Source organism: Amblyomma maculatum, chromosome 10 (genome assembly GCF_055883805.1).
Source record: "Amblyomma maculatum isolate TAMU_Amacu chromosome 10, ASM5588380v1, whole genome shotgun sequence".
Lineage (NCBI taxonomy): Eukaryota > Metazoa > Arthropoda > Arachnida > Ixodida > Ixodidae > Amblyomma > Amblyomma maculatum.
The window spans coordinates 27,552,979-27,575,052 of NC_139353.1; the positions used below are offsets into that span (position 1 = coordinate 27,552,979).

The 22,074-nt window shown below is 42.8% G+C and overlaps 1 protein-coding gene across 1 annotated transcript; it reads left to right on the top strand.

Moving 5' to 3' along the window:
- Nucleotides 1-268: 268 nt before the first annotated feature.
- LOC146175962 (uncharacterized) lies at nucleotides 269-21,766 on the top strand. The gene is made up of 10 exons (XM_084581226.1): nucleotides 269-496; nucleotides 4,427-4,633; nucleotides 7,398-7,597; nucleotides 9,104-9,483; nucleotides 10,518-10,713; nucleotides 12,572-12,771; nucleotides 13,532-13,642; nucleotides 15,877-16,068; nucleotides 20,985-21,107; nucleotides 21,597-21,766. The coding sequence occupies exons 1-10, from the start codon at nucleotides 269-271 to the stop codon at nucleotides 21,764-21,766; spliced, it is 2,007 nt and encodes a 668-aa protein (XP_084437352.1).
- Nucleotides 21,767-22,074: the final 308 nt, after the last annotated feature.

Below are 22,074 nucleotides of genomic sequence, written 5' to 3' on the forward strand. Positions count from 1 at the left end.
CTTTTTTTCCGAAAAAGTTTTCACTGACATTGCTTCCTAATTAGTCATTTTTGTACGGTACGGCCTAAGTCAGGATGAGTTATTCCTTTCTTGTGCTTGCATTGGACACTGGCCAATACTCTACTGCGGGTAAGTTCCATATTTAGTGAGGAAAGAACAAAGAAGAAGAAGATAGGAAGCTCAATCGTCCGCTTAGTCCGAGGCTCGCGCTACGTCACCGCAGTCGGAAGCAAGGAACAGAGCAGGTCTATTGTCCCGAGGACCAGCCATGCTCTGGCACGGCGGCCTGCTTCCCAGCGGTGCCTTGTCCGCCGACTGTTGCCTCCACACGGCGGACGGCGGCGAATTCCGCGTACAACGGGGCTACCTCCGCGCCGCAAGCGCCTACTTCTGTGCCCTTCTGGGCGAGGACAACGGCTATCCCAGGGATGTCCTCGTGTCCGGAGTGACGAGCTCCGTACTCGACATTCTGCTGACGTTCTTGTATACGGACAACGTCAGTATACAGCCACGCTACTTTCTCATTGCGCTGCGCGGGGAAGCTCTAGAGAATCTCATTTACTGTAACAAGGGTATTCTGGTAATGGTGGTAATGGCAAGGACACCACTTTGCAGCTCAGAAAGTAAATTCTGCAGTGTAAGACGAAAAAGGAGGCAAAACCAACCAAGCTCGTGACGTTTAGCAGTTTTCTACAAACAAACATATGGCGTCCACTGGGACATTAGTGAGTACTCCATACCATCTCCAGTCGAATGAATACTTATACGTGGTGTCTTCATCAAGCCTATTTCTCGCTGAAGTATATGAGATTTGGTTAAGGATTGGCGCCTATTCTGTAAAGCTGAATATTTCTCGGAAGGCGATTAAAACTCCTCCAGCGGTGTGCAGGACCATGCAGATATCTGTTGCTACTGGCGCCCAAGCCTGAGTGCTGTGAGGAAGAGTTCGGCCGACGGACTGCAGTATCGTAGACAAGTAGGGACAACTTACGTCTCGTTGGGATGATAATTGGCATCTGTTTCAATATCATACAGGCTTGCTGAATGGGAAGGCGTGGCACACTGTTTGCATAGTGGTCCAATCCAGGTTACATAAAAAGCGCTTTAAAAGTGTAATGCCTGATTCTGTTGCACATTTCTGGCGCTAGGGCAAAATAAAGCTCACGGACACAGGCGCCGTGGCCAGTTCCTATGCCGGCGCAGATGCGGCGACAGGCCTCTGTTATTTTCGAAAGCCTGCCTCAGAGCTTAGGTTTCGTCCTCAGTGCAGTTCATTGCTGAAGGTCAGTAAAGGAAATCATAAAGCAAGGAAGAATTAATGGCACATTTCGTAAGAATCGACATGACAACGGTGCTTGTGACGGGTTTGGTTTAGAACTCTAACAAATTTAACTATTTGTTAGAGCTTGTTGTCCCCAAATATATTCTACCATTATTATTACAGCATTGTTGACACCGCTTTTCATGTCATTAAATTGAAATTGTTCAACAATGGGCAGTTTTTTTTTCTGCCTCGTAATTCGGATTACGTGTTTTCTAAAGAACTTCGTTTTCTGTACTGCCGCATGTGAAGGAAGGATTTCTTAATTAGCGCCTAACATGAAGACTCAAACCTCTGCAGTGTTTTTGTATGTTCTGCAGGGAAACAATATTGCAGTAAAATTTCTTGTTTTAAAAAGTATACCTTTATCCCAGCTAAATGGCCCTCATAGCTACTAGAATCGTGCAAAGCTAAGTCGAAAAACAATAGTTTACTCTGTGTGGTACTTGCTGCAATATATATTTGAGCGCAACTGACAATACTATTCGTTTCGCTAATACTTTAGACCGCGGCCCTTATACGCACGTTCGGCGGTTGAGCTACGTCGCGGCTAATGCCGTTGCCGGTATAATCGAGTGAAAGAGAGCCACGAGAGAGTCAAGCCAAAGAGAAGTTCTCAGAAGGAAAGAAACAAGAGCACAGCGACGCTCGCTCGTGGCTCATATTTCTCTCCATCAGAGAAATTTTCCTTTGACTCGTGAGAAAGATAAAGTGGTTTATTGCTGCACACGCATATATACAAGCAGCTCTCAAATTATTTCCTTAAATATATCGCATAAAATGTTTAAATAGCGGTGCTGAAATTTCGCATTAACGAGTATCATTTTTCATTGAAATTTGCTTCCTCTTTTAGATGATTTGCATTCGCAGATACCAAAATATTTGAGAATAGAGGAGAAGAAACGCGAACGCCCTACTACTATTTTAGTTGAGGCGGAATATCAGCGTATTGTAATTACTTTTGAAGTGTCGCCTTTACAATGAAAAGCGATTATGAATTTTCTTTGCGAACATTCAGAACTTTCAATATGGATTGAATATTTTTTCATTAGATTCGTATTCGAAAACCTAATATTCTAAATATTCTAATATTCTAATATCCGATAATTATCGAATGCACCAAACATTTTCGAATTCCCAGCAGGTTCATCGCATAGCGCACTTCACCGCAAGACTTCACCTTGAAGACTGTGCAGTGAAGCATTCTTAAAAAGCAACGGGTTCGGTTTATGAGGGGGACCTTCCCGACAGTGTGCGCCTCGTACTGCAATCTTCACCGCACTGCTGAATGCAGTGAAGCATCCTCAAAACGTGAGAGGGCGTTTTTGCGAAGAGGGCCTTAGAGCATGCGCACAGCGAAGCCTCTGACGAACCAGAAAAAAAAAAAAAAAAAGAAAGAAAACTTCGTTTCTTTCCCATTTTGGTTCAATCTCAAAGGCAGACAACATGGCGCAGGTGCTCATCAGATACAATTAATGTGATGCAAACGGTTTCCGGCAGTTTGTTCATTCCCATTCAATAATTCGAGTTTTCGGTTAAGTAATGCCGAAAGTTGGGCGAGTTGGTTAACATTCATGATGAAAAATAGCACGAAAGTACACGAAGGACGGAAGGAAGTAAGACACGGACAAGCGCTAAACAAGTTTTCGGTTCATTCGAAAACGTTTCATGGTCTCTCGAAGGCCACATTAAAAAGAGTTTACTATATTTAGCAGTGATGTGACACGACCATGTTTTGTTTTTTTCAGGTCTTTCCTGTACAAAACACCGATATACAGAATCCTGCTTAACATATACACTAAATTGCTGAATAGTGTATAAGTTCTGGGATTATAGTTTAATGTTATTTGCAAATACGTAATGAATGCTGAAATAAACAAGATGAAGGATGCTATCTTTAAGTGTTTCATTTTTTCACTGATCAGATATCCGGTATTCGATTCGATATTCGAAGGCATTTTCCCCCATTATCGTACTCAATTCCTATTAAAAATTTCAATATTCGCAAACCCCTAATTATCTCTCGTATTTGTCTACCGTTAAACGCAATGGCGAGCACGCTTTCCTCGAGCAAGGGAGTGCTACCTTTGGACAAAGAACGTGAAATATAAAATCGGTTGCTTTTTAGTTATAGAAATCACTGCTCACTATATAGGCTTGGCTTTTTTCTGCACCGGCCAAAGCCTGTTAGTTTTTAACAAGCCTGCTTACTTTTGTTCTTTCATGTTGCTTTCTCACCACGCCCTTCTTGAAACCTACGCTTCCTGCCTGTTCAATCTCAATATATCGTACACTATTCCCAAAGGTTTCGTCGTGGTGGACCTAAAATCGAAAACAATGTTTTCCTCATAGAATAAGGAAATGTGAGGCGTGCTAGCCTTAGGACCGTGCTCACTTCAATTTAAGCGTAAATTATTTATTAGCAGAGAGGTAATAAATATTTTGTGGCCAACAAGCAGGTCTTTTGTCTTAAGAGAAAAACAGAGGACTTTACCGCTGCAACCTCAGTGAAATACGTGTCGATTTTGGCTGGCTAATTCAATGAAAGGAACATTCGTGGAACATTCATATCTATTGCTACTGTCTAATAACCCCCAGCAGTACAGCAGAAGCACGTCTTTTGCAGTATAGTAGGCCGTTGTAGTGCCCCTTTCTTTGGGTAGGAAAGAGGTAGCATGTCAAGCAGCTCGTCGTGATCTCTTGCTGCCATTACGGCAATATAGGAGACAATTAATTGAGTGGACTGGAGAAACTGTTTGCCGTAAAAACTAAGAATTAACATAAACCACAGCGTTTGACCACCTAGAACTTCCCAAGTGCATGGCTGATTAACACACGAATTATGCATTGCACAAAGTTGGCAACGTTTGCCACCACGTGTTGTCATTCCAGCTGAAGAAACAAAAATCAAACTTAAAAGAAATATGATGAAGAAGTCCTTCTTATGTAGACTCATACTCCTCATGAAATATCAGTCAATGAGTGCTTGATAAAATAAGATGTCAGTAATCAAAGAGCGCTAACCACCATACCAGAAAATGCCACATCACTTTGGCTTTCAAAATGCGCTGCTCAAGAATACCGTAGCGAATTCATACTCTGCAGCTCTTTGTAAGCCCCCGGAATGTCCTGGAAGTGCTTCAGGCGGCGGACATGCTACTTCTGGACGCACCCCGAGAGCAGTGCCTTCAGATACTGCTTCATTCCTTGGCTCCAGAGAACTGCCTGGTTCTGGCGAGAATGACCGCTCGGTATAAAGACCCGAAATTCAAGGCGACTGTGATGGCTTACGCGCTTGAGCACTTCAACCAGGTGAGATGGCTGGCATGTTTCCCACAGCGAGCAGTATTTCCTCATAAGCATCAATAGTCCAACTATGTGTATCTCATAGTAGGCCAAATGTTTACAACAGAACCTTCTGACACCGTAAACCCGTTAGCTTCCCAAAGTCATCCGGTGATATCAGTCTGTCGACAAAGCTACCTTCTTTTAGAATCTACTTCATGACGTTACAGCTTTGCCCGTTTAATCTTCGGCTTCATTCCTTCCGCATTTTTATTCTCTCGATGTCAGTTAGAGTTCAAATAACCTCTGTTTTTCGCCGATGCCTGCCTGGAGTCCTCTCTCCTAACGTCCCCACACTGAGTTTGCCTTTGCGTAGATCACTGCGCTGTGCCGAAAATATTTCAACTCGCTCTGTTACAATTCGATAACGCTGAGGTGTAGACCACAGCTGCTTTCGCAGGACAGGAGTAGAGGCTGAATACTATGGTTCGCAACTTATTCCGCCTATCCCTGGAGTTAACATTACTATAGTCCAGCGCACGACAGTAGACTTGTTGGCTAACATTGAGCCTTCACAATCCCGACTCCCCTGTGCTATAGCAGTAATTCCACAAGTTAGAAGTGCCTGCACCCCTAGAATCCATGTAGCTGCCATATAATTATTTGGAGGGAGGGCTGCAGAAGAGGGTAAAATTGTTCGGACCTCAAATATCTTTTACAGCTTTATTACAGTACGAAGTGATGCAGGAATTACTGCGTTCGCTTTTCAAGTGTACATGATGCCAACCCATGGCCGCGGGGCCCAAATTATACCCTTCGCCCAAAAAGGACGTCTTTCTCAGTGCCCATTGGCAACACGATACGACAATTGCGTCTTGGATTTGTTTCTGTTAAAGCAGGGCAGCAATCTCCGTCCTTAAGGCTCTACTTATAAAGATCCTGCAGTGATCCGAGAATTTTTACTTCCTTTTATTAATTCATGGACTTTTGTCCTCTGATTTTGCCATTTATGCTATAACTTACGTCCTTAGTAAAGCTCATCAAAAGCGGCCACCAACTTAAAAGAGACTGGCCGCCAGCACCTGATTGCGTTATTGCTAAGCATGTAAACACAAAAAGAATGTAAGTGAAGGCGTCAAGTTTATCTTAAAGCTCGGGCTCATTTTCGAGTTCCGTTTACAAAAAGAAACTGGTCTCACGTCGAACTGAAACTTTTAAGCTTACGCGATGGCACAAACCATTTCTAACTGAAGAGAACTGTAAAAACCCTTCCTGAACTGTAGCCTGGTCCCAACATTCAGCTACCATTTTGGCTACATTGAATTGCTGTTTCACATATTTTGAAGAATCCTTTTACATACACTGCGTTCAAAATAGGTTGCGTGCCACTGGCTGCGTTACGCATATCGTTGTGATGCAGTATGCACATTCTGTAGGCATTAAGAAAAAAGGCCACACTAAATTAACTGCCTTTATTGAAACGACAATAGTATCGCGTATCGGTTGTTTGACGTCTCCCTGTCAGTGAACAATACCTAACGTTATAGCTAAATACGAAATAAAAATGATGCACAAGCTTCCCAAGTAGCACCAAAACGTTATAATAACATTGTTTATATGTTTGAGTCAAACGTTAATACAATGTTCTTAATGTCATTGTTTTCTAACGTTGCTTAAACGTTATGCACACACGTAATTATAACGTTATTTTAACATTATACATACGTTTATATAGCAATTTAACAACATAAAATAATGTTAAAATATATAACAACATTGAGAAACCGAACTCCGCAGTTTTTACATTACGCGCATGTACGCTAGCAGCTTCATCAACGTTGCATGAAGGATTCGACAGGAGCAACCACAACGCGTTACAACTTAGCGCACAACTATATATAAAGCATGTCGTACTCAAGCACTCACCTGACGCTGTAACCCGGGCTGATATTTATATATGCTACCCATGAGCAGTGCCCTCAACTGTGTTAATGGTATTGGAAATAACTGCAGTTTTTAAACGATTCTTAAAATATATGTATGATCTGTAGTTGGCATGGTATCAAGAGGTTTACTTGCAAAGTTCTGTTAGTTAAAGTCTATAATTTCTACTAAAAATCTCAGAAAAAGCCTTCAAACAGTGGTAAATCAGGATCATGTTGATCTTGAATGTATTTTTAACGTTGTAGTGACGTTTTCATAACATTAAAAGTTTGTGCTTCATAAACGTTACTCAAACATAGATACAATGTTAATGAAGAGCTTTTTCTTGACTTCATTATAGCGTGGTTACTATTCTGACATTTATCATGAAGGTTTGTATTTGTACAAGCTTCATGTCTTAAATATAATTCCGTGTTACAGCTGTGCTTGCTTTATAGCTAATTTCCATTTTTATACGAGACAATATACACACATTATTTGCTAAGTTTAATGTGTCATACAAGTGTTTTGTTGCTAACTTTACTATTCAGTTATATAATAAACGTTGTGGAAACGCTTGTAATTTAACAAATAGCAATAAATGTTACATTTTAGCGTTAGGTTAACGTTATTACAGAACAAAAAACGTTATTTCCACTTACATAAAAAAATATATAACTTTACTATAACGTTTTGTGCTACCTGGGTTACATGAAGCAAAGAGAGAGTGCAAAACCCAACCAAGCATTTGTAGAGATTATCATATTTATGCATTTTGCTGAACAAGCATAGTAATTTTAATCAATCCTATCTCTTGTTGCATGTGCATGTTGCACAATCCTTACCCATTTTGTGGACCGCGGTGCAGGTATGGAGGCGCACTGAGGAATTCGGGAAGACACCGGCGTGGCTGCTTTGTGACCTCCTGGCTTCGCCTGAGCTGAGCCTCGAGCGCGAAGAGGACGCGCTGGAGGCGATCGCAATATGGTTGGCCGCCGCCGGAGGAGAGAACGGCTCTAAGCTTCGGGATCTCCTGCAATGTGTCCGCGTGGGCCGCTGCGAGCCTGAGTGGGTTTTCGAACACTTAAGATTTAAAATTGTGCACACTATTACGGCCTTTAATGAAAAGCCTATAATACATGATTAGAAAGGCTGCTGCCAATAATGTACAAAAAATAGCAGTGGTTTAGCCCAGACAGGTTTATTTATGTCATAGGGGGCACTTTGGACCACTAAAGTGCGTTGAGGCGAAAGCGACTGTTGCGCAGTGTTCTGAAGCCCTCCACTACGGCACCTCTTTCTCTCTATTTTCAATCTCACCTTCCTCCTTTTTCTTACGTTTCGGTTAAAGTGTCTGCGGAGAATTGTGACAGATAGTGCGCCTATTTTTTTCCTGTAAACCAGTTTGAAATGTGGCTGATGCCTGCTGCACTGTCTGCTTCTATATGCTGTCGGGTGTGGCGTTCGAGGAAGCACGGACGCCTGGATCAAAATGTGAGATCGAAACATGATCATGTGTCGAAATGAAGCGAAGGCCAGTGTGATAATGTACCTCATAGATATATTACGGGACATTGCTGCGACTATGCTCGAAACGCACGCCCTGTAAAACTGCAATGTCTAAAGCCACAGGATTATGGTTTCCGGTATGAAAAAATATTGGCAGTTTTACATAACTTCGATTTGTGGATGACAATTCGACGTTAAAACTGTATGACTTAGCGCGGGTAACTGAAAACCCTCTTTCTGGTCACAAATTACAAGAGTGATAACGTCACTGCGCAAATACTCTGGGGCCTGCAGGGTCATGTCGTCAAGAAGTGCTTGAGATTTAGCTAGTTGGAACATCTTCTCACAAATGCTGCGCTGATTAGTTTTACACGAACAAACGAACTGGAACTGGAACAACGGAACTTAACCTCAGCGTTTGTCCAGTTCCTTTGTTCGTGTAAACCTAATCAGCGCAGCATTTGTGAGATCATGTCGTCACCCCACCGGTAACACAAAGTGCCTGTTAAGTAAAAAGATTGGTTGTGCTGATTGAAAAAAAGGGCAATCCTTGGAGGAATTGGGGTCACATCTTGAAAAAGAGCTCGCTAGCCTTCAGGCAGTGTAAAACCTATATTCAGTTTGGTAGTTCAGACGGCTTAGGCGATTACTCATACCAGATTGTTAGCAATAATTTAGCATATATTTTTAAGGGTAATGAAGAGTCACCAAAATTTTTAAAAGGAGTTTGCAACCATTCCGCGGCCGAATAAAATGCAGACAACAAAGTCAGTGAGCGCTGCATGTTCGAAAAGGTATGCAAACTATTACTTTCCAGCTAATATATTTCACAGTAGAATGTAGGAAAACATTGCTGCCTTTTGATTAGACGTTATTCAAACGGTGTACTTGTTTATTTAGCTTCGTTTCCTCTTGTTAGACATTCGCGTCAAGTGCGCCTAAACACGGATCGCAAACTGAGTCGAAGAGAGCCCTACATTTGATGTGGAATCTTTTCATGCGTTACAGCGTGTGTTGAATTAAAGCCGCTTAGTGGTTTTCACTCCCTCTTGGATCATTCCACAGAACTCTCGACAGCTTCCGAAAACGCTGGCCAGTGCTCACTGAGAGAGCAGATTTCACTGCCCTCATCACCGATGCACTAAAGCTTGGCCCTTGCAAGTGCTCGAGGGACCCGGTCTTGCTCAAACTACTTGAACTTGAGCAAACGCCCCCAGAAACACCTCAAGCTAATCTGGTCTCGAACCCTGTACTCTCTTCCGCACCAAGTCTGGACGCCACTGGGGAAGTGCAAGCCGTGCTTAACGACATTATAACTGCTGCGGCAGCTTTGCGCGACGCTGCTGTGGAAGCGGCAAATTCTGTGGCGCTTGCGACCGGTACCACTCCAGAAGCCGGAGATGCAGCATTGGCAGACAAAGTCCAGAAGCCTGCAGATCTAACCAGTAAGTACCGCTCTCGAAACACCCAGTCTGTGATTGCTTGAGCAATTTTGCTCTGAGGCACGAAACAAAATGAAGACTAGGATGCCCCTAAAGCAGCAGCGAGCTGAGACCTTACGGAGGCTGATTGCTTATCATGAATAATTTTCTAAGGTTGTCACTCTAGAAAAAATGTTGAAACTGATGGGAACCAAGAGCGTGATTTTTCAGTAATGTTTTGTATACCACCCTCTGGGAACGCTGCTGCTAGACCATGCAGCCAGCTCATACGGCTTAATTAAAGCGGGGCTTTATATCTATGTCGGGTGGTCTAGCTCTCACACTTTAAACTAATGAATTTATTTCAACCATAGTAGAGATACTCGAACGTGAATACGCACATAGAGCCATCGACAGTAGCCATTACCTGCCACGTCCCTCCTTAATCCATAAATTTCCACAGTGATCCTGCTTTAAATTAATTACCTAAGCATTTCAGAAACACTCTTTGTTAGTTGCTTAGCGCATTTTTAAAAAGATATCGCATGACATATATGGAAGTGCAAATTGAAGCAATGAAATGGGACTCTGAAGAGCAGCCTACAGGTGTAAAGCTTCGCAAAGCAAAGAACAGTGCTGAGGATAACAGTGCACGTTGAACTTGAAACTCCTAGCCTCTTGTAATTATTTGCAGTCGAACATTATTTGCTGCTCTGGTACGAACTAGCGCCTTGAGAGGAGGGGGTGGGGCTGCGAAGCGTAGCGAGCTTAATTTTGCACACAATGTAATTAGTGCAAAAGCACTGATGCTAAAGCTCAGAGTCTAGCAAAGTAGTCTGACGCTTGCGTGTCCACTTGCAGTGCTTTCACTCAACAAAAAAAAAAAAAACAATTTTGGAGTGGGGCAAAGCGGCGGTGATCATCAGACCCAACATTGGAGAGTCCGTACAGCTGGCTTACAAGACTAAATGATTACAGTTATGAATATCATCGCCTGCTGCAATACAAGCTGGATTACTTGCATCATTGTTAATGTGCTGTTCTTTCCTACTGGCCAGCTTTCATGCATCCGACCCAAGCCGTGTGTGACACCTGTGGGTTGGCCAACCCGGAGCGGTGGATTCCGCGACTGCCGACAGAGCTGATATTCTTGGTCGGCGGCTGGAGCAACGGACAGGCGAAGTCCACTATACAGACTTACGACACCACAGTGGGCCACTGGTTTCAGTTCCAAAACAAGGATTTGAAGCCAAGGCAAGCCATTACACTTTGCACTGCACGAAGTAATCTGTCGCTTTTGAAGACACAGTGATTTTCAAGGGCATTTGATGCATTCTGCATTCGCCATTTTTGTTGCAGCGATCAAGAAATGTTTTCATGTTCCTACACACATGTGCTAACGCACGCGTCAACTCTGATATTGTGTATACGCGCCGGCAACTGACTCATGAAAACGGCGAACGAGTGACAAGATTACAAGCTTTGAGGATCGGGTTAGTTGGGCGTTCATAATGAAACAGGGCGATTGATGAGGACGAGGATAGAGGACACACGCATAGAGCGCTGATATAATATTTTGAGCCATAATGTCGAACTGTAATTATTTGGGTCAGGTTGGTTGTCTGTGTGTGCCCACCGTTATTCTACGGCTCCAGAAACACCATGCACGAGTAGTATAAGTATCCCGCTAGGACGCGCGTTCCACTACCGTCATTTAGAAACGTTTACTGAAAAGACGTAAGTGCATTGAAGCTTAAGATAATGAAACATAATTTAGTAACTGGGCAATTTCAGAATGCTCGAAACTTATTTTGTGAGCCCAAAAGCACGCCACACATAAACAGAAATATTTTTGAGCGCATTAGAGAGAAGGAAGGGAGGCTTGAGAGATCTTGCTAGAGAAATAAAATGCCACCCTGGAAGTGAATTCGGTCATGATGTTGAACACACAAATACACGAAAATGTATAAAAATCATCTTAACTACGTACATTTTTGTTCCCTCTTTGCTTAGTATGCTCCAACGTATCCTTTAAATTAATCGCTGAATATTTAGTCTTCACTCAAGTGGACCAAGTAGCGAGTTTTGTTTCAAAACACATTTAACAAAAGATCGCACTTGCATCATAAATGTGATAAATAATGTTAAATATACATGCAGTCTTTTATACGGAAATAATAGCTTATTAGCATTCATCCAAGTGCAGCCACCCGACTACACAACAACTCTTTGCAGCTTTTGTAGAAACTTCGTAGTAGAGAAAAATTTCTTTAGTTGAGCTACTTCTCCGGTCCAGTTACGATGTTTTCAAACCCCGGATTAGGACAAATGTTTTATACTTCCCAAGCTGCTATTCGTAACCGTATTGCTGCGCTTAGGCGTATCCCAGTGAATGCTCAAATGTGCCCGTTAACGGCGGATTAAGATCTTAAGCGGATTGCAGAAGTTGGGCTTCACTGACGCACTCATCAAGATGAAGTTTCTGTTTCTCGGTGTGGACTCTGGAATCTGAAATAAGCGGCAAGAACAGTTTTCGGCGGAAGTTTCTCACCTCCCCCCCCCCCTCCTCGAATAAGTTTCATTTTCCGAAGAAACAGCTTTAACATTTCCATTAAGTGTCAAATAGTTAAATTTTACTAAGATCAAGAATTTGATATATTGCTTTCCCATATCTCTTAGGTGCTATGACCGCGTGCCGTCAAAGTAAATTGTACTGCCATCCAAATTATTAACTGGCGTGCGTGACGACCGCATTTTCTGTGATTCTGAGCTTTACAGAGGAGTTAACCTGCGAAAAGTCCAAGTATAAGCAGGGGCTTATCAAACCCTTACTTATTATTGACCTTAAGACAAGTTTTATCCGCCCTAAGGTGCAGCAGAACAGAAAAAGCGACCACCATGCAGAGTAGTTAATAATTTGGATGGCTGTACGTATAAGGATGTCACGCTGGCTGGCGTAAACAGTCTTTTATTTCTGATCACATTTTCAGAGGCACTAAATCCTCAATTTTATGAGCGATGGAGAGATTGTTTCGTTCGGGGTCACTGTGGAAGTCTCTAGGATACTGTGGTGCACAGTCGTCTGTTCAGCTCTTTCATGGCACTTCTGCAGGGCGTACCACGGCGTAGTGCAGTGGAGGCGCCAGCTGTTCGTGCTCGGAGGGTTGAAATTGAAAACCTACATGCGTTTAGTGGACAGCTTCGACCTAGACACCTGCGAATGGGAAAGCCATTCGCCCATGTTGGTGACGCGCGCTTACGTGGCCACTGCTGCTCTGGGCGAGCACATCTACGTCATAGGAGGGCACACCGGTACGACCTGCTTTTTGTTTTGTAGTGAAAGCTGTACTCAATACAAAACTTCATCTTTATGCCTTCATGTCAAAATAAAAACAGAAAATAGAACTTTAGTAGTATCGTTTATATATTATTTTATTTATATAAGTACCTGCAACAACGGCATTTTCGCAGGGCAGGCAACTGGAGGAAAGCATATGCCGTAAATGAACACGTGACAAAACAAAGCCAAACAACTAAGCGCTCTTCTCGAAATCAAGAAAATAACAACAATAGCTCATCTAGACGGCGATGGCCTTCAAGATGGCGCGGTGATAGCATTAACGAGAAATGATTTAATCTATTATGCATTATTACGATGTTCATTTGGTATTTGCGCAAATTGTAAAGGTCCATGGTGGCGATCGTTGGCAGAGCAAAGTTGATGGTGGGGGTAAAAATTTATTCTCCAACAGATACAGGATAGGCGTCAACCTATCCGCCTACACGACGGCCCTGAGTCCTTGGACACGGGCGGCGTGTTCGGCCAGTCGGATTACACCTAGCTGAGTCTCAGGATGTGACCTCAACAGTAAAGTCTCCCAAAATTCTTCCGTCAGTTGGTTTACAATTTCCTGCATGATATTATAAGAATGAGAAATTTATCTCGATGAAGGCGCTTATTACCAGTCGAGGGTGCGTGAACATACAGGAAGTACTGTGATGTTTGGACTGACTGCCCTCCATAGCTGCGCTCACTCGCATACAGCTGCTTTCGTTCAAATCGATGTTACAGGCGTTGAGAGGACCAGCACGGTGGAGCGGTATGAGCCGCTCAGGAACCAGTGGATAATGGTCGCTGAAATGTGGAAACGGCGTAGCGATGCTTCGGCTTGCGTCTTTAAAGGTGAGGGGCTGAAAAGTGCGAGAACATAGACCGGTTACAAAGTATTTAGTTTGAGTGTTTTGCAGGCTAATCAGAGGTCAAGTGACGACACAACACAGACAGAACAACAACGGAGGATAATTAAAACGACAAGCGATACATACGAGACAGAGATAAGGCGCCTTCACATGTATGCTGGCAGGGCAATCGGATGTCGGGCAATACTGCCAATAAGTTAAATGAAGCATCCAGCTTGGTAGCACTGCCGCTCATGCATCCGCTCACACCTCGAAGCGTTAATGCGTATCGATAGCCGCACTTCCCTAAGCTTCTTAACGTACCCAATCAATGCTCAAATTCATAGCTTTTAGGAGGCAGTCTTGGCAACAATCAAATTCCCCGAAGCCATTTGCTCACTTTTCGTCAATTTATTTGTTCATAAGGATTTTTTGCCATGCATAGTGGAGATCACTGCGCAATAGTAACATGAATTATACGAGAAAGGACGCAAACGCCGTCTATACAAAACGAACTAGCCAGCCACTTTGTTTTGAACAAATGTTTTCATACAAGTGAAGAGGCCCTAGAAAGATTCGTTCTACCAACCTATAGAACTCGGAATAAGAGAGGAGCAGTGGATTAAGTGTTTCGCAGTGCATTTGACACAATCAGAGTATGCAAAGGCTCTCTGTCAATAAGGGTGAGAGCTCCGCATTTGTTATCCACACGCCAAATTTACTTGTGTAGGCTGAACGTGATGACTTGCCCCGCAAAATGAAATTATTCGCATAGAGGCCGACACAATAGACTTATATTGAAATACATGTTCTGCGATATTGTATGTTTGGGTATATAAAGTACTCGTGCCCTTCTACCTTTTTCTCACAGCGGACACATGTGGACACTCTGTTTGCAGAATTGTTATACAGGAAATACAATTGCACGATATCTTACTATCCTCAGATATAGCGGACTGTGAAGACTGCAACCGCTGCCGGCGTCCGTCTACATAGCCAGTGCTTTGTAGAATACGTGCTGCGATAGTTCCAAAGGCAGCATCGCAGACAGAGGATAAAACCTGTCCTTTTGTCTGCGCTGTTCCCCTTTTTGCAACGTTACTCCAACTAGGCCGCATAAGCAGCCTCGTTCTGAGATAGCCATTGACTTTGCACCTGCACTGCTATGCACCACATGCAATGAGAGTATTATTCGCAAAATAAAACAATTTATTCAGCCACAAAGTAGCCGCATTAAGCTAGCAGCGCTCAAAAATTACGCCACAAGACACTTAAAAAAGAACCGTGTCATCGCCAGAAGTCGAACCACCATCCCTACAATGATCAGTTGAGAGCTCTAGCTAAGGATGGTTTTGTTATCCACCTTTTCTAGACTAAGAACGCCGGAGAGCGCTCATATAACAGCAACAGCGGCAGTAACTAATACAAAAAGATTAAACTGAACAAGAATTTAAAAAAGCTACTCCCGACCGTAGGGTTTAGAGGCCACTGAATGAGTTTCGAAATTTGCGCATGCAAAATTAAAAACAAGCAAGGCAAGGTATCTCCCGTTACAGACACAGGTTACGCCATATAGCAAGGTTCACACAAAACAGCACAGCACTCTTCCGCAGTTTTCGCCAGTGCGTAGCACATGAGGCCTAAAAGCGTTAGAAACGGCAGTCCTAAACAAACGAACATGTAGCAACATAATCGCCAGAGGTAAGAGAACTACTTTCGCATTGCTGCAACTAAGCAGACATAAGTGCACCCGCACAGCTTATATATGAATGTGGCGGCTTTGCTAGAGCTGCTGTTTCTCTTCATTACATTTAACGGCAGCATAGGATATATTATTGCAAGCTATGGTATATATACCCTAATTTATCCTTAAAGAGTGCTCTCCCACTCGCTGCATTCTCTCTGTGGTTTTATCCCTCATAATTTTTGCCGTGAGTTAGAATGATCAGTTTTAGGGGGTTTTTTTGCATGTTTATGGTAACTTCCTTACCCGTGTTGCTGAATGTGTATGCACTTGTAACCCACCAAGTTTTTAGCTCTCTTTGTCTGCCCTTGTCTTTCTGAAGCTTAGTTCATCGAGTCCCTGGATTTAATCTTTCTGTTCTTATACCTGTTCTCTTGGTATTTGTTTTGACAAAGATCACATCCCACTTCCGGCCACCTCCCGTTCGACAAGGCATATAGTTAAACCTGTAATTAAACATCATGCCGCCATCTAAATGGTCACCTTCCGCGCAGGTCGTGTCTTCGTCAGCGGAGGCTTCAGTGGCAGTCGCCTCCTCGAATCAGTCGAAGTCTACTCTCCGTCCGACGATGCGTGGAACCTCGTGCAACCGCTGCCGAGTCCACGCTGTGGCCACCGCATGGTGGTGCACTGCGGAAGGCTCTACGTGATCGGTGGCTTTGATGGAAAACACCGCTTGAATAACGGTGCGTCCTAGTAAGCTCACAATGCGACATACAATACAAGGTGTCGGTGCGTTTTGTTTGTAAAAGCCTTGGCCGCAAAGGTTTCTGCGCATACTGTCATAAAATATTCTACGTGGTGTAACGAATTCCAAAATGAGGGGGCGGGGCAGTAGGAATAATGTAGCCTTTCGTTTTTTTTTTTTTTCAACAGGTCAGCGCCTGGCACCAGTTTGTAATCTCATTCATTGCGCATAGGTGCCGATCCCTACCCTATAGAGTTTCGTTTTGTTTGGTTTAGAATGTTTACATTCCCACAGCACATCAGCTGTGGGGGCCGTAGTGGAGAGTGTGAAAAATTGAAGTCATATGCGGTTCCTTAGCGTGCACCTACATCACAGAATACACGGATACTTGCGTTTTGCCTTCGTCCGAATGCCTCCACACTCACTCTGCTTCCACATAAAGTTCCAGTTAGTAAGCGCAACAGTTCTATAAAATTTTCGCTTATATATGTAAAGTAGTGTTCCAGATAAAAGTAGACTTTATATGTGGACAACGTTGCCATTAAATTGTAAAGGTTTATGTGGAATATACATGCAACTTAAACACCGTTCCACGTATTCTGTACGGTGTTGTTTCAACCTATCCGATGGCTTCTTTCTTCGACATCGCTGCCTGACATGGTGGTCGAGCTATGTGATGGCTTCACTGCTCGAAGCTTCTGCCCAACAGGAGTGCCCAACTTCTTTCGTGGTTCATTTTCTCGATGGCTGCTCGGCATCACTGCCAAACAGGGGAGCCAAATGTGCTTGACAGTTGAGTGCAATCGCACTGCATGTTTTGGTGTTCTGGATACAATGATACTAATTCGGTCTCAGGCAGCAATTAACTGCACTACAAGAGCTCTTTTACATGTGAAATAATCGTTTCCAACATCGACATTTCTTGGATACTGAGAGGTATAGTGTTTAGTGCTTACGTGACCACACATCGGCTATGAATTGTCCCATGTTAGGTGCTGCTGAAGCATTCACAATCACAGTAAACAAACGTGCAAGGGTTTCGTGAATAGCAGAATGAAATAATTAGAATTATGTTGATCAGGTAGAACGATCAGCAGAAGATAGTACACAGTATCAATGAAAAGTGAGCTATGTTTAAAAGCTATCCTCACTTCGCAAGCCTATGTTTGACACGACTGCTCTTCAGCTGGAATGTCAACCATCACTGGCAGGGTTTATGTAGGATTTTTTTTTTCAAAAAGAATAAATTTGATCAAAGGCAGCAGAACACGGCAAAAATGAGAGAATGTTTTCTTGGTGATGGATATCTCAGTACTGAGAATCCATGGTTTCATGACTTGAAAATAAGAAGGCAACACCAAGAGAAAAAAGTGTAAGGCTTAGTACACTGTGATGTACAGACGGTCATGAAAGCTTACAGAACGGAAAAAGTGAACAAAATTAAATTGTCGCAAATTACGCATATTCGTACAACAAGGACCTGAATGGTGTTTTGATCGCTTCCTTTCGTGATCTTTACAATCCATTGCTCATCTTCTGGCAGAGACTTTAAACACAGAAAACAAATTTAGCTTTTGATCGTTTTACACACTCAAGAAACATTATACAAATTCCTGTTGCGGTTCTCGTTTTATTTTTCTTTTGAGGTAATCGGATTCTTCCCCCAGCCCAAGGTCAAATAATAGGTTTTGGAAACAGGTTTTTGAGCACGTCTGTGTTCAACCTATTATGCTTTCTATAGCTTCGAATTCTATTTTGATAGACCAAAGCGTGCAACTATTAGGAGCCAAAACCGTGATGTGTAGTGAGGCACAGGATTTAGAAAAAGCTGCACAAATGGTGTCCTTTATTAAAAGCTATGCGGACAAAAACATTTTAGTCGTATGACTACAAAGTTTACATGTGCAATATAACAAATATGAGTAAATAGTTGAACAAATGCAATCATAAATGTTTGTGATCACCGCAAGTAGCAAGAGTAGTAGTAGTATGTGGTTATTTTGTTATATATTTAAAAGGAAGGAAAAGACGTTTGCCGGCCCCTGTATATGCTATCTTATATCTGAAGCACCAGAACTGAGGCGGCGGAAATAAAGGGATAGTGAGTAAGCGGTAGAGGAAATCAAAGAGGTGAGCGATAGGGAGGAAGGGCAGGGCAGGTAAAAATAAAAAGAAATATATGCACTATGACACAATATAAAATAGGTTGCTTGAGGCCCGCCCTAAAATGTCTTAGGTCACTGAAAACTCGGCAATAAGAACGAAGATGTGGCTCCACGAATAAACCTTGAAATGGTGTTCACACTGGGATATGTGCATAATTTTATTCAATAAAATATTTTATTCTTAGATTACTTATTTTTGCTAAGCGATCAACCGATATTTACAGTGCGGTTCATGATTTCTAGAAGTGAGATGTGATATTATTGAAAATGAGCAAGGCAAGCTGGGGTAGTGGATTAACTGTGAGGGGCTGTAGCGTTGAAGGGATAGCATGTGAAACCTGAAAAGTATAGGAACTATAGGAATAATATGTAGTGGCTGGCTTGCTAATTCATGATACAGAAGTATACAGGGCAATAGTGACAGTAAAAACAAAGGGGGATGATAAAACAGTGCTGTGTGTGTGTGTCCACATTTCTTGCTCCTGTCACTACTGCACTATATACTTCTGAACCAGTAGGCAGCATGAATGTTCTTAAGTAACTATTCTTGAAACAATTTGAGTAAGAATACAAAGGTGTATGTGACACAGAAGTTGGTCACAAGTTATTTTACAAGTATCCGTTGATTACTTGAGCATTTTCAACGATTTCTCATCACATGGAATTTATTCATACATGTCACATGGACAATAAAGGTTGTCACACTGCACAGCATAAACTGGTCTTGCGCACGAATCTGCTAACCATCTTGTTTATGTTAACATAAAAAGTGGCCTGCAGAACTGCTCACGTAGGTTCGCTGTCAGTGTCGATTTTGTGGCACAAAAAGCAATCTGTGCCTTACAAACAGCATATCAATGTCTAGATTTTGAATAGATAAAACATTTAACTTAGAACCAAAACTTTGTGACTAAGTTTCACAATAATACCTCAGGGGCACTTGAACGTTTCATAATCAAAGCGAAATTTGTACCTAGAGTAGTTCTAGCTTCTCCAAAACAGATTTCAGTTTTGAAGACATGCGACAAGTCTCAATTGGCTGACTTTCACAGAGTATGGTTTCAAGCATTCACAAAGTTTGGCCAAAAGAATTGGTGTATGTCAGACCGAGGATGAAGTGCGTGGTCAAACACAAGAATAAAGTTTGTTCAATGCTAGTCCCCGCTGTTAAGCGAACAGTATGTTTCCCACACAACACTGGGAGTTCTTCCTCGGTCACAGAAATACACAGTCCAGGTGAAGTTGCATCATCTGCGTTTGGTCCCTTCAGAGAAAACAAAAAATAATATTTTGGGTTTGTGGTGCTTAACGTCCCAAATAATAATAAAAATTTTATTGCAGTTATAATAATAGAGATAAGCATATGAATTACCACCATTATTTGTGACAACTATGTGCTGCTTTATATATAATACCAAGTGAGTATATTTGTACAGCCTGCCTCTCGTACATGCAATGCACTTGTATACAGAAACTTCATTGCCTCTACTAAATTTAAGCAACAAAAATTAATTAAACAACGGAATAATGGTGTTTATGTATTTCATCCTTTAGTAAGGCTCTGTGCCAGCCACTTGGAAGGGTGCACAATACAAAGTAATATTCGTGACATTTTTCTTTATATACATCGCTTAGCGTGTTTTGCATTTGAAACCCTCAAAAGCTCAATTGAATTTTATGCATTTGTGATGAATGGAACGTAGCTTTTTTTGGGGGGCGACAAAGCTATCGGAAAGAAGTCTTCAAGGTTAGCTGTGTTGTGACGTCAACACGTAACTAGGTTATGTGTATCACTTGACTAGGTGGCCATGTTATAACGTCACATTGGTGCCTCATTTCGCACGCGCGGCTGCTGGGCCCTATGCTGTCATTCCGCTATATATTATATCCCTTTCTTTAGGATATCCGGTGTAGTTGGCCCTGTGAGCGGAAAATCGTCGAATGGTATAGTGATGGGTTGACGTTGCCTGGCAGCGAATGGTCGGCGTGTTACGCGACGTCAGCAGGAGCTGAAAACTTGGACTACTGATTTCAGAAAGGGATGAAGTAGGACTGATTCCTCTCCCTCCCCCGGACACTTGAATCTCGAGTTCGATATGCTACCCCTAAGCTACACAGGTGCATTCGTACGGCTTCGTTACAGTGGTGCTTTATTGCTTTGTCGGAAGTTCTCGCGCATAACGTGGTAGCTTGTCACTGTATACTGTTCTCGAAATATACAGGCATAAATTACGTTGGCATGGAATAAGGAACTAGGAATATGAATGAACATTTATGACTATCCTCAAGGCATGTCGAAGACAGGAGCCAGTAACGCGGTCGCATCATGGCTTTGAAGAGAAGCCTAAATGCCCCCCTTCAAAATTGATTTGCAGCTCGATAATCTATTCCTATTGCTAGCTGTAATTCGTTGGCAGATACAGTCAAAATTTATTGCAACCCATCTAGAAGCGCATATTTCTGCCGAGTTTCTATCACTTGATATTTCTCCTGCATTACTTCATTTTCAGAAAAGCCTTAGCGTTCTTTCTAGACTTTGACCGAGTTTTAACAGAGTACTGCACTGTTCGTCTTCAAGAATTCCAATTCGTATTCACATTGCAATTCATCAATGCTTCAGATGTTCTAACCGGTATACCGAGATCGTATTTCATTCATGTATTTGTGCCCGTTTCCATCTGCCTTCTGTCGATGAAGCAGCAGTGAATGTTTTTGCCTGAGTTTTGTCAGTCTCGAAACTTCTCTGCAGTCCTACGCAGTGACGACAGCCTGCCTCTACACTGGAGCCAGGCGCCAAGCCTGACGATTCCGCGGAGCACCTTTGCGGTGGCAACACTCGGCGATCACATTTGCGTCATTGGAGGTTTCAATGGTGAGCTCCCGCAACACCCATTTTCTCTGCGCGCCGATAGCCGCAAAACTGTGGAATGGGGGTAGCGCAAAATATTTGCACTTGCAAAGGACGGGTGGGCTCTGAGAGATGTTTCCGTTCTGAAAGCATCGTAAGGAGACACAAAAAAGGCTGTGGATGCAAACAAACACAAGATGTTTTTGCAGCATTTGGCGATGATAACTATAGGCGCTGTTTCCTTGTCAAGCTTTCTGCACTGTGAAATATGTGTAGCATTTTAAAGAAGAAATTTCTGAGTTCATAAGCGAAATGGTATCGTCCCCTGAACGTCGTGATCATCATTTAGCATTGATCATATGATTTACAGGTAAATCATGGGCTACATTACGCGTCGGGCCTCTTAAGAGCGGCCTAACCACTTACATCCGAAGAAGCCTTATCCATATGGCGTTATACCTTAGTTTTAATTACGAATCCTGTGGACTTAGTAACTTTACGCGCGGAGCGCAGGCACGTCTCTGGTCTCCAGCGTGGAGCGGTACACGCCGGCTGACCAGAGCTGGAGGGAAGGCAAGCCCCTCTACACTCCCGTGGCCGGCCTCAGCGGCTGCACCGTCCGCGGCGTGCAAGTCTGCAGAAAATTTTCTCTCCGTGGTGCAGCGGTTTTTGTGGATATATGAAAGTAGCCTGAAATGTAGGTGGTACTCTAAATCTCAGGCACACATTTGCGGGCCCTTTATTATTCGCTGTTGCCGATAATGGCATGTCTAAATCTATTAAAGTAAAAAACGGTGCTAGAAACTTTTCTTACCGTTAAAAATGTGACAGAGTGTAGTTGAGTCTAATTGGAGTAGACTCCCCGCACCTGAGCAAGCTTGTTCTGATTAAGTGTGGGTGAGTGAGTGTATGTGGGTGTGAGAGAGAGAGAAAGAGTGCGTTTTGAAGGCGCGCCATATAAAGTAATAACGCATGCGCACAGCAACGATAC

What these genes read in the sequence shown, in the direction of transcription:
- LOC146175962 (XM_084581226.1), top strand. Translation starts at nt 269, where the DNA reads ATGCTCTGGCACGGCGGCCTGCTTCCCAGCGGTGCCTTGTCCGCCGAC. An exon ending in CGTCATAGGAGGGCACACCG is followed by an intron (nt 12,772 to 13,531) that starts GTACGACCTGCT and finishes TCGATGTTACAG; the next exon opens with GCGTTGAGAGGACCAGCACG. An exon ending in CGTCATTGGAGGTTTCAATG is followed by an intron (nt 21,108 to 21,596) that starts GTGAGCTCCCGC and finishes CGCGGAGCGCAG; the next exon opens with GCACGTCTCTGGTCTCCAGC.